Source organism: Eurypyga helias, unplaced genomic scaffold, assembly GCF_000690775.1.
Source record: "Eurypyga helias isolate BGI_N326 unplaced genomic scaffold, ASM69077v1 scaffold13882, whole genome shotgun sequence".
Taxonomy (NCBI): Eukaryota; Metazoa; Chordata; class Aves; order Eurypygiformes; family Eurypygidae; genus Eurypyga; species Eurypyga helias.
The window spans coordinates 15,633-36,180 of NW_010235372.1; the positions used below are offsets into that span (position 1 = coordinate 15,633).

General features: G+C 35.8%; 1 protein-coding gene across 1 annotated transcript in view; it reads left to right on the forward strand.

Moving 5' to 3' along the window:
* The window catches only part of LOC104505950 (sodium channel protein type 2 subunit alpha-like), a gene marked incomplete at its 5' end in the record, with an annotated part of 33,863 nt that extends 14,489 nt beyond the window's left edge, over nucleotides 1-19,374 (forward strand). Inside the window, 10 exons of the mRNA XM_010146725.1 lie at nucleotides 3,596-3,713; nucleotides 5,582-5,736; nucleotides 6,973-7,146; nucleotides 10,878-11,000; nucleotides 11,274-11,555; nucleotides 13,714-13,767; nucleotides 14,568-14,705; nucleotides 17,063-17,167; nucleotides 17,565-17,835; nucleotides 18,191-19,374. Coding sequence (XP_010145027.1) covers nucleotides 3,596-3,713; nucleotides 5,582-5,736; nucleotides 6,973-7,146; nucleotides 10,878-11,000; nucleotides 11,274-11,555; nucleotides 13,714-13,767; nucleotides 14,568-14,705; nucleotides 17,063-17,167; nucleotides 17,565-17,835; nucleotides 18,191-19,374 — 2,604 coding nt within the window. The remainder of the gene's footprint in view (nucleotides 1-3,595; nucleotides 3,714-5,581; nucleotides 5,737-6,972; nucleotides 7,147-10,877; nucleotides 11,001-11,273; nucleotides 11,556-13,713; nucleotides 13,768-14,567; nucleotides 14,706-17,062; nucleotides 17,168-17,564; nucleotides 17,836-18,190) is intronic.
* Between the last annotated feature and the right edge of the window lie 1,174 nt (nucleotides 19,375-20,548).

The window sequence follows — 20,548 nt, forward strand, 5'->3', positions numbered from 1 at the left end:
GAAAATACTCAGTTGATGTAATATAAGCAGCATAACACAGCTGTGCTAAGGCTTTCTGTTGCATTTCTATGTAATAATGTTTTTGGATCCTCTCGTCTAAAAGGTTCCTGAACATATTCTCCCAGTCATCTTTCACATTTTACTGCAGTTCTTTACCACCTTCTCCAGGAAAAAGAGAATCAGTCTACTTAAATAAATAAATAAAGAGTGAATTCCTTAGTAATTGAGAAGATGGGAATATGCAACACAGTCTTCCTGTGGGCTTGGGTTTTTTGTTTTTTTTTTTTTTTTAATTATACAAGACGATGTTTCCCTTTCATTCCTTGCATTAGCAGCTGTATTGCTGGTACATTTGTTCTTTGCTTTGGAGGTTGGGATATGTATCAGATTTTCCTATACTATTTGAATATCAAAATGTGAACAACTTACAAATTGAATGTACGGTAAGTTGCACCATATGAATAATCAGTGGCCTGTTTCTTATTAGCTCTTATTACAGAGTTTTCTTTAAAGTTACTATCTGCAATGTTGAGTATACTTTAATTTATCGTTTTTAAGATGATGCTCGCTAAAGCTGACTCTTTACTAATTATCTGAAGCAATCCTAAGTGGCCTCAGTGTAACAGTTTGTAGAAGCGACACTATCCTTGCAAGTGTTTGTGACATCATACCTTGACTCCTTCAAGAAAAAAGAAAGATCGTGAGCTCCAAATGTTAACCTTATAACACTACAGCAGATATTTGTATTGAAAAAAAAAAAAGTATTTAAAATCTGAATAGCTTTTCACTGCCAACCTTGAGAAAGAAAGAAGTCATTATATTGAGGGAATTTTCTTTAATGAAAATGTTTTAGCTGTTGATTTCCAAACATCGAGGCTGCTAATCAACTTTTGAGTAGTTGCCCCATTCACACCAGTACTTAGTGTATATACAATCAGGCCTTCTTAGCTTAGTTTCGTAAACTTTGAACAGCAGCTAAGAGACCTGGAAGATGAAGGATAAACATTTCTGTCGTTCCTAAAAGTCCTGTTCCTGGAGTGATTCACAAAAGCAATTAGATCTTTGCGAACTTTTACATAGTAAAGCAACTAACTGAATTTTTAATTAGAACAGGAGACTTCTATACATATTGCTTTTTACCATCTCCTTTTTTTGTTGTTTGATCCCTTATTTTAGTGACAAATTTGAGCACCTCACATGAAAAAGAACAGATGTTAAATCTCAAACCCCTTAAGCACAGGTTTGTATCATACACTGCCCCTAGAAGAAACAGAGAACCAGGCTACCTGTCCTTTATATCAAAATAGTTTATTGAGCCTCTAATTTGGTTTCTAGAGTCCAGAAAATTGCCTTTCTCAACTAAAAATAAATTCTCTACTCTCTGATTGTTCTACCATGTATTAAATGAGATATATATAACTTCATGTTCTAAACACGTTGATTCTTTTCAGTTTCTTTTCTGTTTATGGTTGTACATCTTTTAATGTTGTTTATTCATAAAAATCTATTCTTTCAGTTGAATTCATGTTATCTGCTCAAACCATGTACTGAGCAGCTTACAGTTCAAATGACCCAGGGTAGTTCATGTTGGTTTTCATTTTTATTAGCAATATGTCACTAAACTTTCTTACTCTTAAAAAATACATATTTTAAAAGTTAGTGATTTGATTTATAATTCTGTTCATTATTTCAGTTTACCAACCACTGCTGCAACATTTTGCAATATATATGCTATGTCATGGAATGATGAAAGCAGCATATTAATAAAATGATGGCGATATATAGTGCTATCCTCAGGCTTAGTAGAATTAGTGGTAGGAAAAGAGGTTTGTTGTGGATATTGATATTTTAAAATTAATGCTACTAGAAATTAAATACGTGTTTGCATTATATATGAGTAATTTGGGAGTTCTGTTCCAGATAATCAGTTTCCAGAGTAGCAGCAAAGTAGGCAATATTACTGAGTAATTTTTAATAAAAGCTAATGCCGGACACTGGGTTACTTTTTTTTGCTTATGTCTTTTCTTTACAAACATAGCAAAAAAAAAAGTTGTGTAATAGCTAAAATAATTTTGTTCTTTCACGTTTTGCAATTGAGGTATAAATACAGCTTGATTGGATAGTGCCAGTAACTTGTCTGCTTTTATATTTGAAATGTCTCTTAATCATGCAAGTCTTTCTAAATTAATGAACATTTTGTTAATTCTACAAAACCGAGGCTGTTTTATAGTGTGCTTACATCATTCCCTACAGACATTTAGTTGTGTGAATTCATTACTGATGTTATATACTTCTTGATAATAACATAGTAAAATGTCAGAGAATGCTATGACCAAAACTACTTTGACTTAGTTTGGTACTCATACTCATCTTAAGTGTACAGGACACCACATCTTCATTTAATATCTCCAGACTGTGAATTTTTGCAATACACATGCACATTAAAAATGAAAATTGTCTTATTCTTTTATTACTTTGTTTCTTTGTTGGTTTTTCACTAATGTGACTTATGTAATTTTAATTATGAAAACAAACCAAAAATCCTTTCTTTCTGGGTGTTAACTGTACAGGTATGTGTACCAGAGTAACGGGTAGTTTCAGAATGCACAATGTAATACATATGTGCATTGACAAAAAAGAATGCAAATTAATGCCAGTTGAAATGTATTTATCAGACTTTTTCCTTTTTGAAATTTATCAGTATATTTGAAAAAAAATTAAAGGTGTTTATATGGTAGTGTTAATTATGGGTTAAGATAGGTCAGGCTTAATTTATTTTATGAATGTATTGAGGGTGATGTTCAAATTCACATCTGGAACAAGGTTTCCTATTAATCTTGATTTTACTGTAGCATTTTCAAATCTAGATTTTAAGAATGATCTTAATATTAAAAATAACCAAATTATCTGTGGTCAAAGATAATAAAATTTTATTATAAGTGGCCATATATGCCAGAAGTGGTTTGCTTGCATCATACTGATGTTTAAGATGTTGGTAAAAAAATTGTAATTAATTTCCTTTATTTTTATATTATAAATAATGGGCACTGAATTAAAGTCAGTCCTTAAAAATCTGCTACATTTTCTCCCTTGAACAGTGTGCCCTGACAGTTCACAATTTAAAGTTTTCTGCTGTCGGGATTGACTGTCTTCAAGTTGAGGAGGCTGCTCTATTGACAGTTACTACCAATATACATCATCTTAAAGCATACAGTATGACTGGTATTGGTTTAAAATTTAGCAAGAGAAATTATAGTAACAAGATAATAATAGAAAACAAAATAAAAACTATATGTATCAGAAAATCTACTTGGTAGTAATAAACCATGATGAGGGATAACACTGCACTATTTAGAATAGAAGTTCTGAAATTTAGTGAAAGATGACATGGTGCACCTTGGAATCTCTGTGTAGAAAGTGGATGATTTATGCACATTTCAACAGCATTGACTGCTATATGTGGACATTTGTGTGTATTTCTGGTGACAAATACTATTATTATTACTTGCACACAGTGTTGCATGCTTAAAGTTAATTACAATTCTAAAAATTTGAATATTAGTAAATTATAACTGTTACGGAATTCTGTTTTCAGAAGCTAAATTTTTCCAGCTCATCAGAGGGAAGTACAGTTAATTTAGCTCTCTTTGGAGAAGAAAAAGCTGAAACTGAACCAGAAAAAGCATCCGAGCTACAGGCATGTTTTACAGAAGGTATGGAAATACAGTCTGGGCTTAGCAATTACAGTTTGGTTGTTTGCAACAAGGATTGGCAGTTCAAGGAAGCTGTTTGCTACAGCAGTCCTGGATGCTCGTGTCTCAAGTCTTGTGATATGATTAATTTTGCCTGTTGTACTGAAGTCCATGGAGCCATTTGTGTGATGCAAAGTTAAATGTGTATATATGTGATCATTTATAATATTTTAAAATAAAAACTAGGCACATTTCTATAAACTGATTCTCTGCAATCAGTAATCCTGTTGGCTTAAATGACACTCTCTAGTGAAGTATGCAAGACCAAACCCTACACTAGGTTCACTGAGAAATTTAAACCAGAATCATGTGGTCACCCATGGTCCCCTCACAGTGCTAGAAGGCAATCCAGTAGATGATTCTGATCGTAGAGAGTTTGACTCAAGCAATGGAGTTATTATCTTGACTTTATACCATTAATGGGGAAGGGGTGCATAAATGTACTCTGGGGTACAACAGATGAATGAGATACTATGTTTTTATTCAAGTAAAGAACTCTTAACTGCCTGCTTTCATATCCTTAGAAGTTTCTATTTATTTTATTTCTGCATAGCTATATCCTTTAGGGCACTACTGAAATTTACTCTACAAGAGTGTATTTCCGAATTTTGTAATATTACAAAACTTACTTTACCTTTAACTAAATGTGTTCCAGGATTAACTCTCCTATCCTATCCATGCTTTTTGATTTACCATTATGAAGACACCTGTGACTTAGGCTAGGTCTCTTGTCCTTTCAAATATGATTTTACCCATCTTTTAAAAAAATCAAAAAGTTTTTTGAATGTGGAGCTATATTTAATATACGGAGCTCTTGATTAAAAATAAAAAGTACACTTCTCAAATAGTTTCACATTGTATTACAATTCTTTCCTATCCTAGTATTATGTGATGTCTCTCAATCCTTGGGCATAAGATTAATTTGTCTGTAATGTAGAATTTTTTAGTAGTTGAAAGGAAGGTAAATCATGCTCTTCACAGTGGCAGCTGTTTTGTCTGAGCTGATGAAATACACAATAACTTACTTGTAACATACGAAATTAATGACACTCATAGGAAAACAAGAATACTGCCTTTGAGACCCATTAAAATAATTTAAACATGGTTATATTTCTATGTGATTAATCATTTTTAAAGAAATAAGAAGACTACTATAAGCCAGGCAGATACTGAGTTTCATGGAAAGCTGTGCCTTGAGGTCCCATGATAAGGTAGGAAGCTCTCCAACTTGAGGCAGAATTCTGTGGGTGGTTACCATAAATCTGTACCACATGGAAAAGCAATCACAATGTCCAGTTAAATCAGTTGTTTATGTCAGGAAAGAGATATCCTTAGCCAGCCTTTGAAGCAGAGGTCATTCCTCAGTATAAGAAATTAAAAGGTGTTTGCATATGTGTGATTAATTTAAACCTTAGTTGAGAGACAAAAGTACTTTTAAAAGAAGCTGCTGTATTCTTGAATTACTTCATATGAAAGTTGCTATGTGTTTATGCTCTTTGTTTCTACTTCCTGACAGTTCTCATATGTTCTCTGATGATCTGTATACAAATGAAAAATATTTTAAAAAAATGCACTTATAATGAAAATTATCTCAATTAGATGACTCCTTTTGAGTCTAAGCTTGATGTAGCATCAGGGTAGTAGAAAAATTGCATACATGTGTACTACATCCAAAATATCAAAGTGAGAAGGTAGGGATACCTTAAATAGCATGCAGTAACTTGTAGTGTTGAGTACCCCATGAAACGAGGTAGTTAAGAGTGATTTTGTTTTTTCAGGATACTGAATAATTCAACCATATAAAAACTTGTCATTGTTTGTGTTACTAGGCTGTATACGGAAGTTTAAATGCTGTAAAGGCAGTATGGAAAGCACAAAAGGAAGAATCTGGTGGAACCTTAGAAAAACCTGCTACAAGATAGTAGAACACAACTGGTTTGAAACATTCATTGTCTTCATGATTCTTCTCAGCAGTGGCACTCTGGTAAGAAGAGCATACACCCATAGAAACAGTACCTATAAAAATGTTTTATCAAGGACAGTGTTACGTCTCTGTTCATTAAGAAAAAAAATGCAAAGTTGGTTTGAAAGGGAGCTTGGAACAAATAAATTCCCAGAATATTTTGAGTATTGAATATAAAATAAGTCATTAGAATTCTGCTGTCAAATAACATTCTGCAGATGAATTTTTGATGAATACAAGATGATATGTGAGGGTGCTTATGAAAAGGATTACCCAAAAAAATATTGTTTAAGACATTATAAAAAGCATACAAAACTAACTGTATGCTATAACTGGAACAATTATTCTACTTTACATTGAAATTGTCCCCCAAAGCAGTACTGTTGCTAAATTCATCATGTTCTAAGTTAATTTTTTGCTTTAGTTTTAGTTTCAGTATTTCTAGACTGTTATATAGAAATCCTTGAATTCTTTTATACTATTCCTGGTGACATTTAGTCCTTCACACAGCTACTAAATATTGAGTTCTTTTTGGTTGCTGATTGACATATGATTTGGTATATTCTGTCATTATCTCTCCAGCACCTGAAGCACCATGTCACTCTTTTTTCTCTGACCTTGGTTTTTGTAGGGTAGTTTCTCTTCCTTTTTTTCTTCATCCCTCATACTGCCTTGCGGCGGTTTGCCCTTTCTTAAACATATTTTCCTGGAAGCACCACTACCTTCACTGATGGGCTCAGCTGCTTCCTGTGGTGGGTCCGTGTGGAGCAGGCACAGGGTAGCCCCTGGCCTATTCTCACAGTGGCCCACCCCTGCAGCTTCCCACTACCAAAACCTTGCCAGCGACACCCAGTATTGGAATTCAGCAAAGGTCAGTAGCAACATAATATTTGGTCACTGTAGCTCATTGTCCTCTTTTTTTGTAGCTGAGTTATAATCGAGAGACTGCTGTCTGGCTGAGCCTAACTGGGCTTTTCAGGGTGACAGACTGTAATTCTGTCTTGACTACTATTGAAATCTCTAAAAACCTCTTTGCAACTTCAGTCATCTTATTGTAATTCCATTATCAGGCAATGATAAAACCTAAAACTTGGAAAGAATGGAATTGTAATCTCTGCTCATGTTGGCTTTTGAAGGTAAAACATCTAAAGTTGAAAATGATTTGACTTTGCCATTTTAAATTCAGTTCTTTTGGCTTAATTTGTGGTTTGCGAAGACCTTTGAATATCTGACTTACATTCAACCCATTCTTCACAGGCTTTTGAAGATATATATATTGAACAGCGCAAGACTATAAAAATCATACTGGACTATGCAGATAAAATCTTCACTTACATCTTTATTCTCGAAATGGTGCTAAAGTGGGTGGCCTATGGTTTTCAGACTTATTTCACTAATGCTTGGTGCTGGCTGGACTTCCTGATTGTTGATGTAGGTACTATACTTTTTAAGTAGCCCATTTCTGTTGTTTAGGCAGGTCCTTTCATGTAAATCTAACCTGATACATATATATATATATAGAGAATAATATAAATGGGGTTTAAAAGAACAGAAAATGACATACCAGTGAGTAAGATTCCATGGTAGTCAATCAGTGATTTAACTAAATCTGCCTTTGTATTTATCTTATCATTGACTTCATGTGTTCTGTCCATGTTTTACTGAACTGTGTGTCAGCCAGTGAGTGAGGAATATCAGCTGATTTGCTTTCAGTCTCCAGGATTTGGTGACGGAGAGCAAGGAGGAAATGGATACAGAAAGGAAAGGGAAGGGAAGTTTAAGTGAGCACATGGAATTGGGGTAGGACAGTTCATCTTGGACTTAATGAGTCACTAGCAAAGAAGAGCAGGGGGAAGTGGTATCAGGAAATCAAGAAGACAGCAAAAGAAAAGGGGTGGGGGCAAGAAGGAATCAATTGGAGAAGAATTGAGAAAAATTATAAGTGATGGCCTATGGATCCATATAAAAATGTGTGAATCATTCATTCACAGTCCTCATTTTGATTGTTGTGGTTTTCACTGTGTACAAGGCTAATTTCAGTGCAACTCTTCCACTTTTCACTGACACATGACTTTCTAAAGATTCTTTTTTGGAAGCTGAAATTATTTTAGTTTTGTTTGGTTCTGTCTCTAATCATAGAGAAAGCCTCTTAGAGGAAACAAGTCTGCATAAGGCTTCCTCGTGTAAATGCAACAGGAGACAGCTATCTGGAGTGGAAGACAGGGTGAGAAGTCATTGAGCCTCACCAGAAAACAGCTGGATAATCAGCTTTTGAGCTGTTAATCTAGCTGTACTGAAGGTTCAAAAAATTGGTGTGGATTTCACCCTCTCTTCCACAAGAGTAACAGTGTTAAAAAAAGAAATAAATTTCAAGGCACATTAATTGTCTAGAAACCAAGCAGTTTAACAAATGTAAATAAGATGATCCCACAATGTTAACATTAATGATGTGCTTTTCAGCAAATGCCCTATTTGGTAGTTACAAGAATAGAAAGTTGAAATTAACCTGAGGATGGATTCTGTCTCACATGTATCATTACAGTGTGTTTTTTACATTTCCTTTCTTTTCGAATTTACTGAATCGGTGAAAGTATATAATATTTTCAGCATAGGAATGTTACAGCTAGCACTTTTAAATGTGGAAGAAATTTCATACCTGGTATCAGGAGTTGTCCAAACCACAATCACACATAAGGAAGAGGAGGAAATTATTTATTCTAAAAGTGCGTACATGCACATACATCCACAGATAGTACCAGAAAAATTAAGCTTTAATTACCAGCAGAACTGTGTGATAAGATGACCTGTACTCCCTATCCTTTCTCCCCTCCAAAAAAGGAAATCAGAAAAAAGCAATATGTGAAATTGTATTTTAGTTTCCAAAGAAAGATAGAATTGTGGCATCATTAAGTAGGATGTGTTAATCTTGCAGAAAGAGGATTTCTTGCAGTGCAAACATGCAAATATAATTACATCACCTAGGAAAATATGGTTATCTGACATGAATACTTGAAACAGATTTTCTCTATACTTTCTCTAGAATTATAAAAACTAAGATGTAATGATTTTAATGTCTTGATGGATTCATATGGATTAATTCTTTCTATGCTACATGTTTGTCTAGTGTTTGAATTTTAGAAAGGAATAGTATTCTGAAACTGAATATTATAGTTGAATTTGTGTAGGAAATCAGATTGTTGACATAAACAAAGGTCATTCCACTCAGTGAATGTGTTCTTTTTCTGGATCTTCTCCTGGTTTTCTTTTCTTGTCTTGAACTATGTGGCCTAACTGTAATTATAATCATAGTCTTTTAGGTTGGAAAAGACCTTGAAGATCATCAAGTCCAACCATTAACCTAACACTGCTAATTCCATCACTAAACCATGTTCATAAGTGCTTCGTCCACAGGTCTATTAAATACCTCCAGGGATGGTGACTCAAGCACCTTCTTGAGCAGCCCGTTCCAATGCCTGGTAATCCTTTCCATGAAGAATTTTTTCCTAACATCCAATCTAAACCTCCCCTGATACAACTTGAGGCCATTTCCTCTTGTTCCTTTACTTGTTACTTGGAAGAAGAGACAACATCCACTTCTCTGCAACCTCCTTTCAGGTAGTTGTAGAGCAATAAGGTCTCCCCTGAGCCTCCTCTTCTCTAGGCTAAACAAACCCAGTTCCCTCAGCCACTCCTCAGACTTTTTCTCTAGACCCTTCACCAGCTCTTTCTCTGGACTTGCTCCGGCACCTCAATGTCTTTCTTGTACTGAGTGGCCCAAAACTGAACACAGTGTTCAAGGTGTGGCCTCACAAGTGCTGAGTACAGGGGGACAATCGCTTCCCTGGCCACACTGTTCCTGAGGAAGGCGAGGATGCCATTGGCCTACTTGGCCACCTGGGCACACTGCTGGCTCATATTCAGCCAGCTGTCAACCAGCACCCCCAGATCCTTTTCTGCCAGGCAGCTTTCCAGCCACGTGTCCCCAAGACTGAAGCATTGCAGGGAGTTGTTGTGACCCAGGTGTAGGACCTGGCACTTGGCCTTGTTGAGCCTCATACAGTTGATCTTGGCCCATTGATCCCGCCTGTCCAGCTCTCTCTGAAGAACCTTCCTACCCTCCGGCAGATCAACACTTCTGGACAACTTGGTGTCACCTGCAAACTTAATGAGGGTGCACTCGATCCCCTCATCCAGAGGACATTAAACAGGACTGGCCCAGTACTGAGACCTGGGGAACACCACTTGTGACTGGCCAATACTCTAAGGCAGATAACTCTTAAATCTATCTGCCAACTTCTTGATCATTCTTGGACTTAAAATTTTTAACTTCAGTTTTGAACTTCAAACACCAGATACAGTACTCTTTGCCAGATGGACATAAGCATAGATTTTTCTTCTGGTTCTTGATACTATGATTCTTAAATATCAAGATGGCAGTGGTCTGAAGGTACAACAAGCCATACCTAACAATTAATTTATTAACTCCATTGTAACACCACTTCCCAGGAAAGTGCTGTCTACTCTTATATGCATTTGAGTGCATTGCTCCTAGGTAATTGTATTGACATTGGTATTTCTTTGTGTCTGTTGAACAGTTAGGAGTCACGTGTCAGTCCTGTCTGACTGGACATATACCACTTCCAAGTCTGTAATCATCTGCAAGCAACATGAATTACTAGTTATTCATGTATCTGTTATTATATGAATTATTCAAGTGCAGATTAGCAGAAGCAAATGCTTCTGGCTGACATTTGGTCATTACTATAATAACGCATCTGTAGTATGCACTGCTTAGTATTGTAACGTGTCATGTTGAATGAGATTAGGTTTTTGGTACATTTCTGGCTTTGGCTGAGTTTATTGGAAAGATGAGCTTTTATTAAAATTCTTGGTATCCAAATTGCCCTTCACTTTGCACAGGTATAACATGCATTTTTCTAGCACTCTGTCTCTGATGAAAGTTCCAGAAAGCAACATCTCTTTTTGTTTAAACTGCTGTGACTTTACACTCAGTGTTGTTTTCATTTTTTAAACTTTGTTCTTTTTTATTTGTTCTCAGTAGAAGCTTAGGGCCATCATATCCAGATGAAGGTTTTCTTCCTCAAAGCATTACATTTTTATTGTGAGGCAATTAAAAAAAAAAAATCTTTTGTTTCCTCTAGGTCTCCTTGGTTAGCTTAGTAGCTACTGCCCTTGGTTTCTCAGAACTTGGTGCAATTAAATCCCTACGAACATTAAGAGCTTTGAGACCTCTAAGAGCCTTGTCACGCTTTGAAGGCATGAGGGTAAGAAAAAAGAAATTGTGTGTAAAACAAATCCATAAAAATATGCCCAATTATAAAATCACAGAGGAACACTGAACTGCATGTCTGTTTTCAAGGCCAGCAGTAGCATGTTTGATTGTATTACATGTGTTATTCCTTTTCCATTGGAATGAATTGAATGCATTTTAGTGTCTAAAATTAAATCTTTTGCTATATTTAAAAAAAAAAAGTAATCTTTTTACTGCTCTGCATACTGTTTTAAAAAAAGTTTCTTTTCCTGTGTTTGTTTACTAGGTGGTTGTGAATGCTCTTACTGGAGCCATCCCATCCATTATGAATGTACTTCTGGTTTGTCTTACGTTCTGGCTAATTTTCAGCATCATGGGAGTAAATTTATTTGCTGGCAAGTTCTATCACTGTGTTAACACCACAACTGGTGAGCCATTCCTACCAGAGGAAGTGAATAATGCAACTGAGTGTGCAAATCTTAGGCTCGCTGGTATGGATGTTCGGTGGAAAAATGTGAAAGTTAACTTTGATAATGTTGGAGCTGGTTATCTTTCTCTGCTTCAAGTAGTAAGTGTATCAATTTTGATAAATTAATTTTCCAGGTTTAGGTTTTTTGGCAGTGACATTTAATTTTATAATTTTCAGTGTTATTTTGTAATATATGAATAAATATGGGATTTGATTTGATAATTGTGTTCCATAAGGCTAAATAATATTGCTTATGATGGAACTCTGAAACATTCTATTGCCATTTTAGAAGAGGAATGTCTAATATCTACTGCAAGAATCTTTTCAATTTCTACAGAATCACAGTATCAAGTAAAAAAAAAAGACACCTAAGATTATTTTTTTTTTAATTTACTTGATCTGTTAAGGGATGTTGACTTATTGTTTTACCATGGTAGTCAAATAAATACATTCTAGGGCTCATCTCATCTTCAAACTAGAAGAAAGCCAACTGTTGTTTTAGGAAAAGTTTGTTTTATTATTGCCAAGTGGGTCTTTTGGAAAGAGTTTTTAGGTTGTTAAACTTCAGATGAACAATTGCAAAATTTATTAGTGCTAGATCTCTAACCGCAAACCTTTTTTAGAGGCAGCATATGTAAATTGGAGCCAATAAGACAGAAACATTTATTCCTAATCAGATTTGCTTGGCAAACTCCTCTGGGAAAATACTTATGCTCATAAGCACTTGGCAATTGTTCTGTCTTTAAAGATCTCTAACTGGTAGCATGTCGTAGTTAGTACTGTGCTAGCAGGCTACCATCTGATTGCTCCAGGGAGTAACAGTAGCTATTGCTAAATAGCACTAGTCAATTGCAATTACTAGTGTAGAGGACAGCAGTGCTTTCGGCTTTTGTAACATATCTTGCATAGAATGGATCAAGAATATCATGTTTGCAGTAAACATACCATTCATGCCTTGTTTTCACTTAATGTCATAGGAGTAGATTTGATGGAAGGCCCACTAGACGGATAAGGAATTGGCTGGATGGCTGAGTCCAAAGACTTACAGTTAGCAGCTTAATGTGAAAGTGGAAACCAATAACAAGTGGAGTCTCTCAAGGGTCTGCACTGGGACCAATTCAATTTAATAGCTTCATCAATGACATAGATAGTAGGATTGAGTGCGCCCTCAGCAGTTTGCAGATAACATCAAGCTGAGTGGTACAGTTGATACCCTTCGAGGGTTGAAGTGCCGTCCCGAGGGACCTTGGTAGGCTTGAGTAGTGTGCCCATGTAAACTTCATGAAGTGCAACAACGCCACATGACAAGCCCTGCACCTGAGTTAGGGCAATCCCCAGTATCAGTATAGACTGGAGGATGAATGGATTGAGAGCAGCCCTGCAGAGAAGGACTTGAGGATATTGTTGGACAAAAAACTGGATACGAGCTATCAATGTGCACTTGCAGCCCAGAAAGCAAATAATATCCTGGGCTGCATTACAAGAAATGTTGCCAGCAGATCCAGGAAGGTGATTCTTCTCATCCACTTCACATGCAAGAGATCCCACTGGTACAAGAAAGACAGGGAAATCTTAGAGTGGGTCCAGAGGAGGGCCAACAAAAACATAGCAGAGGTGCTCCAGCCCTCTGATGAAGAAAGGCTGAGAGAGTTGGGGTTGTTCAGCCTGGAGAAGAGAAGGCTCTAGGGGGACCTTTTGGTGGCTATTCAATATATAAGGGGAGCTTATAAGAAAGACAGAAATAAGCTTTTTCCAGAGGTCTGTGGTGACAGGACAAGGGACAAGTTTTAAACTGAAAGGATTTTTTTTTTTTTTTTGGCTAGGAGCCAAACTATTCTATGATTCTCTTAGACTTAGGACTACCTATTTTCTGGACTTTCTGCTAGGACTATTTGCATAGTCTTTCTGAAAAATGCCAACCCTTGGTGGCTGATTTTTGGAGTCCTCCTCCAGTTTTTAGTAGTCAAAAAGTTAGAACCAAGAGCCTTGTTATCAATTGAAGTCTTTGTTATGCTCAAGTATTGATTGCAACTCATTATATGAATTTGAAGATTAGAATTTATTCATTGTTTAAGTATTAGGGAGAAGTATTCCACAGGAAATTACTTCCTGTGAATACTTCACTTGTATTTTACCAGAATTTTAATATTATTCTTTATTTTTGTGTGTGCAAATGCATTGCAGAAGACAGTGTTTTATTTACTGTGTTTACCAAACTGGAATTTTGATAGAAAATATTAACAAACTTTGTTTTTAGGCAACATTTAAAGGATGGACGGACATCATGTATGCTGCAGTTGATTCTAGAGAAGTGAGTGCAATATAAAATTTTCTGAGTGAAAACAAGTATGAGTGATGTAATGTTTCTTGAATGACAGTTGAATTAAAGTAAAATATAAAGAATAAAAATGTATACCTCTGACCAATTTTCTATATAAATCTATACACTACAAGTAGTTATCTACTTTTAAAGGGTAAAAAAATTACAGCAGTAGATCTACATAAAGTATTACTAATTTAGTAAGTCATCTGTAAATAAAAAAAACTAATGAAATCTAGTTTCCTATTCATTTATCTTACTGAGATTATACAGATCAGGAAACAAGCTTTTCCTGTTTCTCCAAAAATAATACTAATAATCAAGTGACATCACCTGCAATAGCTAAGCCAGAGCTGCAGACTCTGGTGAGCCAAAAAAAAAAAGGCTGGATTGTGCCTCTACTACTGTTAATTCTGGTATTTGTTTCCATCTCTCCTCTATCCAACTCCTGATTTGCATAAAGCCCATAGGAACTGAATTGCTTTTGAGACTTGCACACTTCTGTCAAATTCAGTTGGAATTACATGTAACATCAAATGTCATTAGAGAGGAACTTGCAGACAGGAAGGGCAGGAATGGCAGGACTGTGTGTGCAATTGCAGACATCTGTGTTAAATAGGTTTTCAAGTTCAAAGATAAGGCAAGTGTAGGGTATACTCCAAAGCAGCTGTTTTCCCCCCCTTGTCAAGGAGTTGCTGTCCAGCTGGATGCAACTTCTGTCTCTGCTCGCTATTCTGTAATTTGTCTTAACTGTTAAGTGTGATGTATTGCTCTTTTTCTGTGTTACATAGATAAACCAACAGCCCAAGTATGAGTACAGCCTGTACATGTATATTTACTTTGTTGCCTTTATCATCTTTGGATCATTTTTCACACTAAACCTATTCATTGGTGTCATCATAGATAACTTCAACCAACAAAAAAAGAAGATAAGTATTACATATCTCATTTTCACAACACTTCATTATTATTGAGGATTCAGCAAATGTATGTATAGATAAAGGAGTGTCTGAAATTTCTCATAGTAATAGAAAGAAAAAAAAATCAACTATTAAGATTTCCTTTTATTCTATTAAAAATAATGAAATAATAGCCTTTGCTTTTTAAGGTGTTCGGAGTAATTTAAATTTACACTGAGCATCTGAGTGTTCTCCACATCCCTGTATAGCCCAGTGATGTGTTGTACATCAGAAAGTTATGTAGTATTTTCACTTACCCTTAAAGTGTTGTGACAAAGCTATGTGAAAATGCAGATGACTTAATTCAAACAAATAGATGACAGTGAAGAAGAGAATGTGCAAAACTACAAATACCAAAATTGATAAACATATATATCAGTACTGTGAAGACCTTCTAAATTACAGAGAGACTAACAGAGAAAAGCTGGATGCTGGAACTACTGCTCTGTATTGTAAGATTAGAGAGCATTGGGAAACTGTCTCATGGGTTAGTGAATTTGCAAGAGAAAGAAAATTGTTGATGTTTGGAAATGTGTAGTTTTTCTTTTCAACTGAAATTGTTTCCATTAGTCAAATGAACACAAGATTTTGTCAAGAACTTCGGCAGCATTTAAATAGATTAAAACAAAATTAAATACTACTTGCTATTTTAACTATAAATGTTGTCTAAGGTCTACAACAGTCTTATTTTTCTGTACTACCTTTGGAGCAAAGTCATACTGGAATATGCAGTTTTACAAAAAAATGAGCCAAGTAATAGGAAGGCAGTACATAATTTCTTCATTTGTGATTCTAGATGGTTTGTGAGGTTTGATTCATTGTACTGAAAAAAGATGTTGCCAGACTTGCTGCAGTGGAAACTTTCCACTTGAGACTGGCATATGTAGCTTCATATGTTCCTTCTTCAGGTCCTTTCAGTCTCATATCAGCAAACCAACAGAATAGAAAGGATGAGTGTGTGGTTCCAAACCTGATGACATCTTCATCCTCCAAAATGTTTGCACCTCCCTTGGAATAAACATCAGGGGCTACCAGTACTTAACAGGGAGGTGGTTCAGTTTCTTATCCTTAGAGAAGGTGGCTAAGGTTGTATACATGCTATTGGCATTTTTGGCAGTCTACATGTAGCAAGGTGACCTTACTCAGTAATGAGCTGATTATAAATTCTATTAAGTCCGCTTGACAGAGACTGTCTATTTGTAGTCATTATGACTCAGAAGGCAGAGAAGGGTTCTTGCTAAAGGGCTTTTTCTGGCAGCATGGTATACCTCCCTGGTACATTATTAGCTGTTGTAACTGTCACCAAGAAAGTAAAATATCACAGATATCACAAAGGACAACAATTAGGCTGGTGAAAATTCTATCTACATGTTATTCTTTTCGGTTTCATGTAGCAAAACAGAAAATGTTAGTCACCTGTCTTTGGAATTTATAGATGCACCTGTGCTCATAGAAATGTGCAGATCATGCAGTGCATGGCTACCCAGCAGTATTTTTCTTGTCTTTGTTCTGACTTCACATCACTTAGATCTCTCCATCTGGGGCAATGTTGTTGGGATATGAATGGGAAAGACCTCATGTTGCAATATACTGTCCCTGTGTAATTAGCTGTGTGCATTTCTTTGGTTCCTGTGTGTGTCCTACTTTTATTACAGTAGTTGTCTTGGGGAAAAAAAAAGTTCCACTAGCTGTCCATTTCCTAACCATTACGGTCCTTAAAGTTGTGTAAGGTGTATCTCATCTGAAGACTGCTATTCTCCTGGTGCTCCTGATGATTTCTGTGCAATGTACAGAGATGATCAAACCTCATATTCACTGTGGAAATATTATTGTGGAAAAAAAAATCTGAACTGAGATACCTGCACTCAAATGATAAAATGTTCATTCTGAAGAGTAATGTCAGTAATTTCTTTTCCTCATATGGTTTCCTTGAAGGCATATCAGCTCTCAGTGAATCTTCCTACCTTTGAGGCTTTTTTTATTTCTGGTTGACTGATTTACACTGTGGAGTTTATGATGTTAGATTTATAAGTATCTCTGGAATGTATATTTTTACAAGGTGTTTTGTACATATTTAATCAGGTTTGTATTGTTTTTAATAAGAAATAAATAGAAGTTCTGGGGGTTTTCGTAGTTCATTTATTTGTTTTATTTTCCCATCAGGACTTGTCACGTATTTTAACTATCTTCTATATATTTACTCTGTTTTGGTTTTGGGAACAATGTATAAGAATGAATACAGTGGTCATAAAACCCATGTTATGTAGTGCTGTGGATTATTGGATTTAAAGGCTTGGCTGTAATCAGTTATATTTTTATTATTTTACCTTGGAGGTCAAGACATTTTCATGACAGAAGAACAAAAAAAATACTACAATGCAATGAAGAAGCTGGGATCCAAGAAACCGCAAAAACCTATACCTAGACCAGCGGTAAGAATGTGTGCTGTTCTAATATCATCTGCATTTGGGAAGAAATTGCAGCAGTACATTAACTATCAAAAAAATCCTCCCTTTACTCTGAAGTGTTTTAGGCCTAATTCAAATTAGCTCTTCATTCTGAACTGAAACATGTACATATTTCTGTACTGAAGGAAAAATCTGCCATATTTTTTATGACTGAGGAAGTAGAGAATCAAAGAATCTGAAGAAATAAAGCCTGTTTTGAGGGAAAACTTAGAGCTGGCAAATGAAGTTACTGGACAGTACTTAGATTTTTCAGCCTTTTGCTTAATGGTATATTTTGGTGGAGGAAGAAGTGAATGGGAGGGAGTGAAAGGATCTCCATTACATAAAAGATACAATTACCTTTTCTTTTTTCTTCCCTTAGAACAAGTTGCAAGGTCTGGTGTTTGATATTGTAACAAAGCAAGCATTTGATATCACGGTTATGGTTCTCATCTGTCTTAATATGGTCACTATGATGATAGAAACAGATGACCAGGGGGAACTGATGGAACGTATTTTATATTGGATTAACTTGGTCTTTGTTGTCCTTTTCACTGGAGAATGTGTCTTCAAAATGTTTTCACTCCGTTGTTATTACTTCACCATTGGCTGGAATGTTTTTGATTTTGTGGTCGTTATTCTTTCAATAGTAGGTAAGAAATTCTTATATTCAAAATGAAGTGTAGTAAGGCATGTATTAAATGCTTTAGCTCTGTCAAATTTTGCAGAATAAAAGAAATACTTAATTTTAATTTCTCCTGATTATTTAGGAAATATAAAACATACTTTAGAGTACTAACCTTATTAATAATTACGTATAAATTTTAATACTCCTTTTTTTCTCTGAGTGCTGCATAAAATCTAAAATTACCCATAGCAGATAAACTTTACCTCCAATTATAATTTTCACTAATTTCACAGATATAGTTGTTCTTTGTTCATACATTTTGTGGAAAATGTAATCTTTGATAAAATGCTACCCTTTTAATTTTATATTTCATTTCACAGGTATGTTTCTAGCCAAGGTGATTGAAGAGTACTTTGTGTCCCCCACTTTGTTCAGAGTCGTAAGACTTGCCAGAATCGGTCGAATCCTGCGTCTCATTAAAGGCGCCAAGGGAATCCGCACTCTGCTTTTTGCTCTGATGATGTCTCTTCCTGCTCTGTTCAACATCGGTCTGCTGCTCTTCCTGGTCATGTTTATCTATGCGATATTTGGCATGTCCAACTTTGCCTACGTTAAGAGGGAAGCTGGGATCGATGACATGTTCAACTTTGAAACGTTTGGCAACAGCATGATCTGCCTGTTTCAAATCACCACATCTGCTGGCTGGGATGGTTTGCTGGCCCCAATTCTTAACAGTGGGGAGCCGGACTGTGACCCCAACAAACCTCATCCGGGGAGCTCTGTGAAAGGCGACTGCGGCAACCCTTCCGTTGGGATTTTCTTCTTTGTCAGCTACATCATCATATCATTTCTGGTAGTGGTGAACATGTACATTGCTGTGATTTTGGAGAACTTCAGTGTTGCCACTGAAGAAAGCGCTGAACCCTTGAGCGAGGATGACTTTGAGATGTTCTATGAGGTTTGGGAAAAATATGATCCAGATGCAACCCAATTCATAGAATACAGCAAGTTGTCTGATTTTGCAGCCTCCCTGGATCCCCCTCTCAATATACCCAAACCAAACAAGGTCCAGCTTATCGCAATGGATCTGCCCATGGTAAGCGGTGACAGAATTCACTGCCTTGACATCTTGTTTGCTTTCACAAAGCGTGTTCTGGGGGAAAGTGATGAGATGGATGCCCTCAGAATACAGATGGAGGATCGGTTTATGGCAGCCAATCCTTCAAAAGTCTCCTATGAACCAATCACAACCACATTAAAACGAAAACTGGAGGAAGTGTCTGCTACTATCATTCAGCGTGCTTATAGACGTTATCTTTTAAGACAGTCAGTAAAGAAGCTTTCGTTTATGTATCGGAAAGATGGGGTTGATCTGCTTATCAGAAAAGATACGATTATTGATAAGCTAAGTGAAAACTCACCTCCAGAGAAAATGGATATATCTGCATCCACCATATCTCCACCTTCTTATGATAGCGTAACAAGACCAGAAAAAGAAAAATATGAAGATGACAAATCAGAAAAAGAAGACAAGGGGAAAGACAGAAAAGGAAATAAAAAGTAAAAGACAAAGAGGTGGTCTGTTGTGATTGTTCACAAATCTGAGATGACATTTTTATCATTAGCAATCTTATTGGAGGATTATGCCAGAACTACAAGTTTTTAAATATTTACCCACTGCTACAGTCAGTGCCTGTACCAAGACAATGACCCTTCACTAGCAAACTCTCAGTCTCTAACAGGGAAATAACTTTGCAGAAGAATAGTTTTTATTAGTAGCTGCCACCAATAGAGAGGAGACACAAAATTTCTACTTGGACTGCAGGAACCCTTAACGGAGTGCAAAATTACCAGTCCTAATAAGTCTGTATTTTTGTGGAGTAAGTGTTTCCACTGTATATGTTTCATCTCCTATGTATGTTCTATGTGTGTCCATTTTTTTCATGTTCTCTCATTTTCTTTAATTGACATACTGCATTTTGTCATTCTGCTGTACTGAGACAAAAAAACTAAATACTCTTGCAGAGGAACACAAATGTCAGGAATACAAAATTATGGCATCATAATGTGAACATACTTATTTTCAAGCCACTTCTAAAAGCAGAAAACCAAGATTCTAGGTATTGAACCTCAGGATCTAGATCAAATCAACAGCAAATGATAAAAAAAGAACAGAGTACAGATAGAGAATTTATCAGAAAACAAAAAAAGGGAATTATTTTCACAGAAAAGAGGTTGGTATTTTAGTCTTTTGGTTTTAATATACTTATGTTTAATTCTTTTAAATAATTTTTAATTTATTATAGAGTTCATTTCTGATACCGTTGTTTAAATAAATGATACTACACACACAACTGCTGTTATGAAAAACTTGAAACTATTTAAAAATCATAGTTACTTTCAGAGTCCAACATATTTCATAAATCCTGAGATATAAATGGTTCTTTTCACAGAAAAGCTACGCATTCCAAATTGTGCCTGCAGGAAATTACTGCAAAAAGTGGTAGTCTTTTTTTTCTTTTTTTTTAACTGTAGACTCTGTAATTTCATGAGTAGCTTCCATACTGCATTCCAGTCTGTTTCTACACTTCTTGTTTCACATGAATATATCCCATTTAGGACAATAATCAAACTTACATGTATAAATTGATATCTAAGTACCTTTTGGGACAAATAGTACCTTAATGTATACCTCAGACTTAAATTTCCATACTTCAGAAGGATGGGTCATGGCAGAG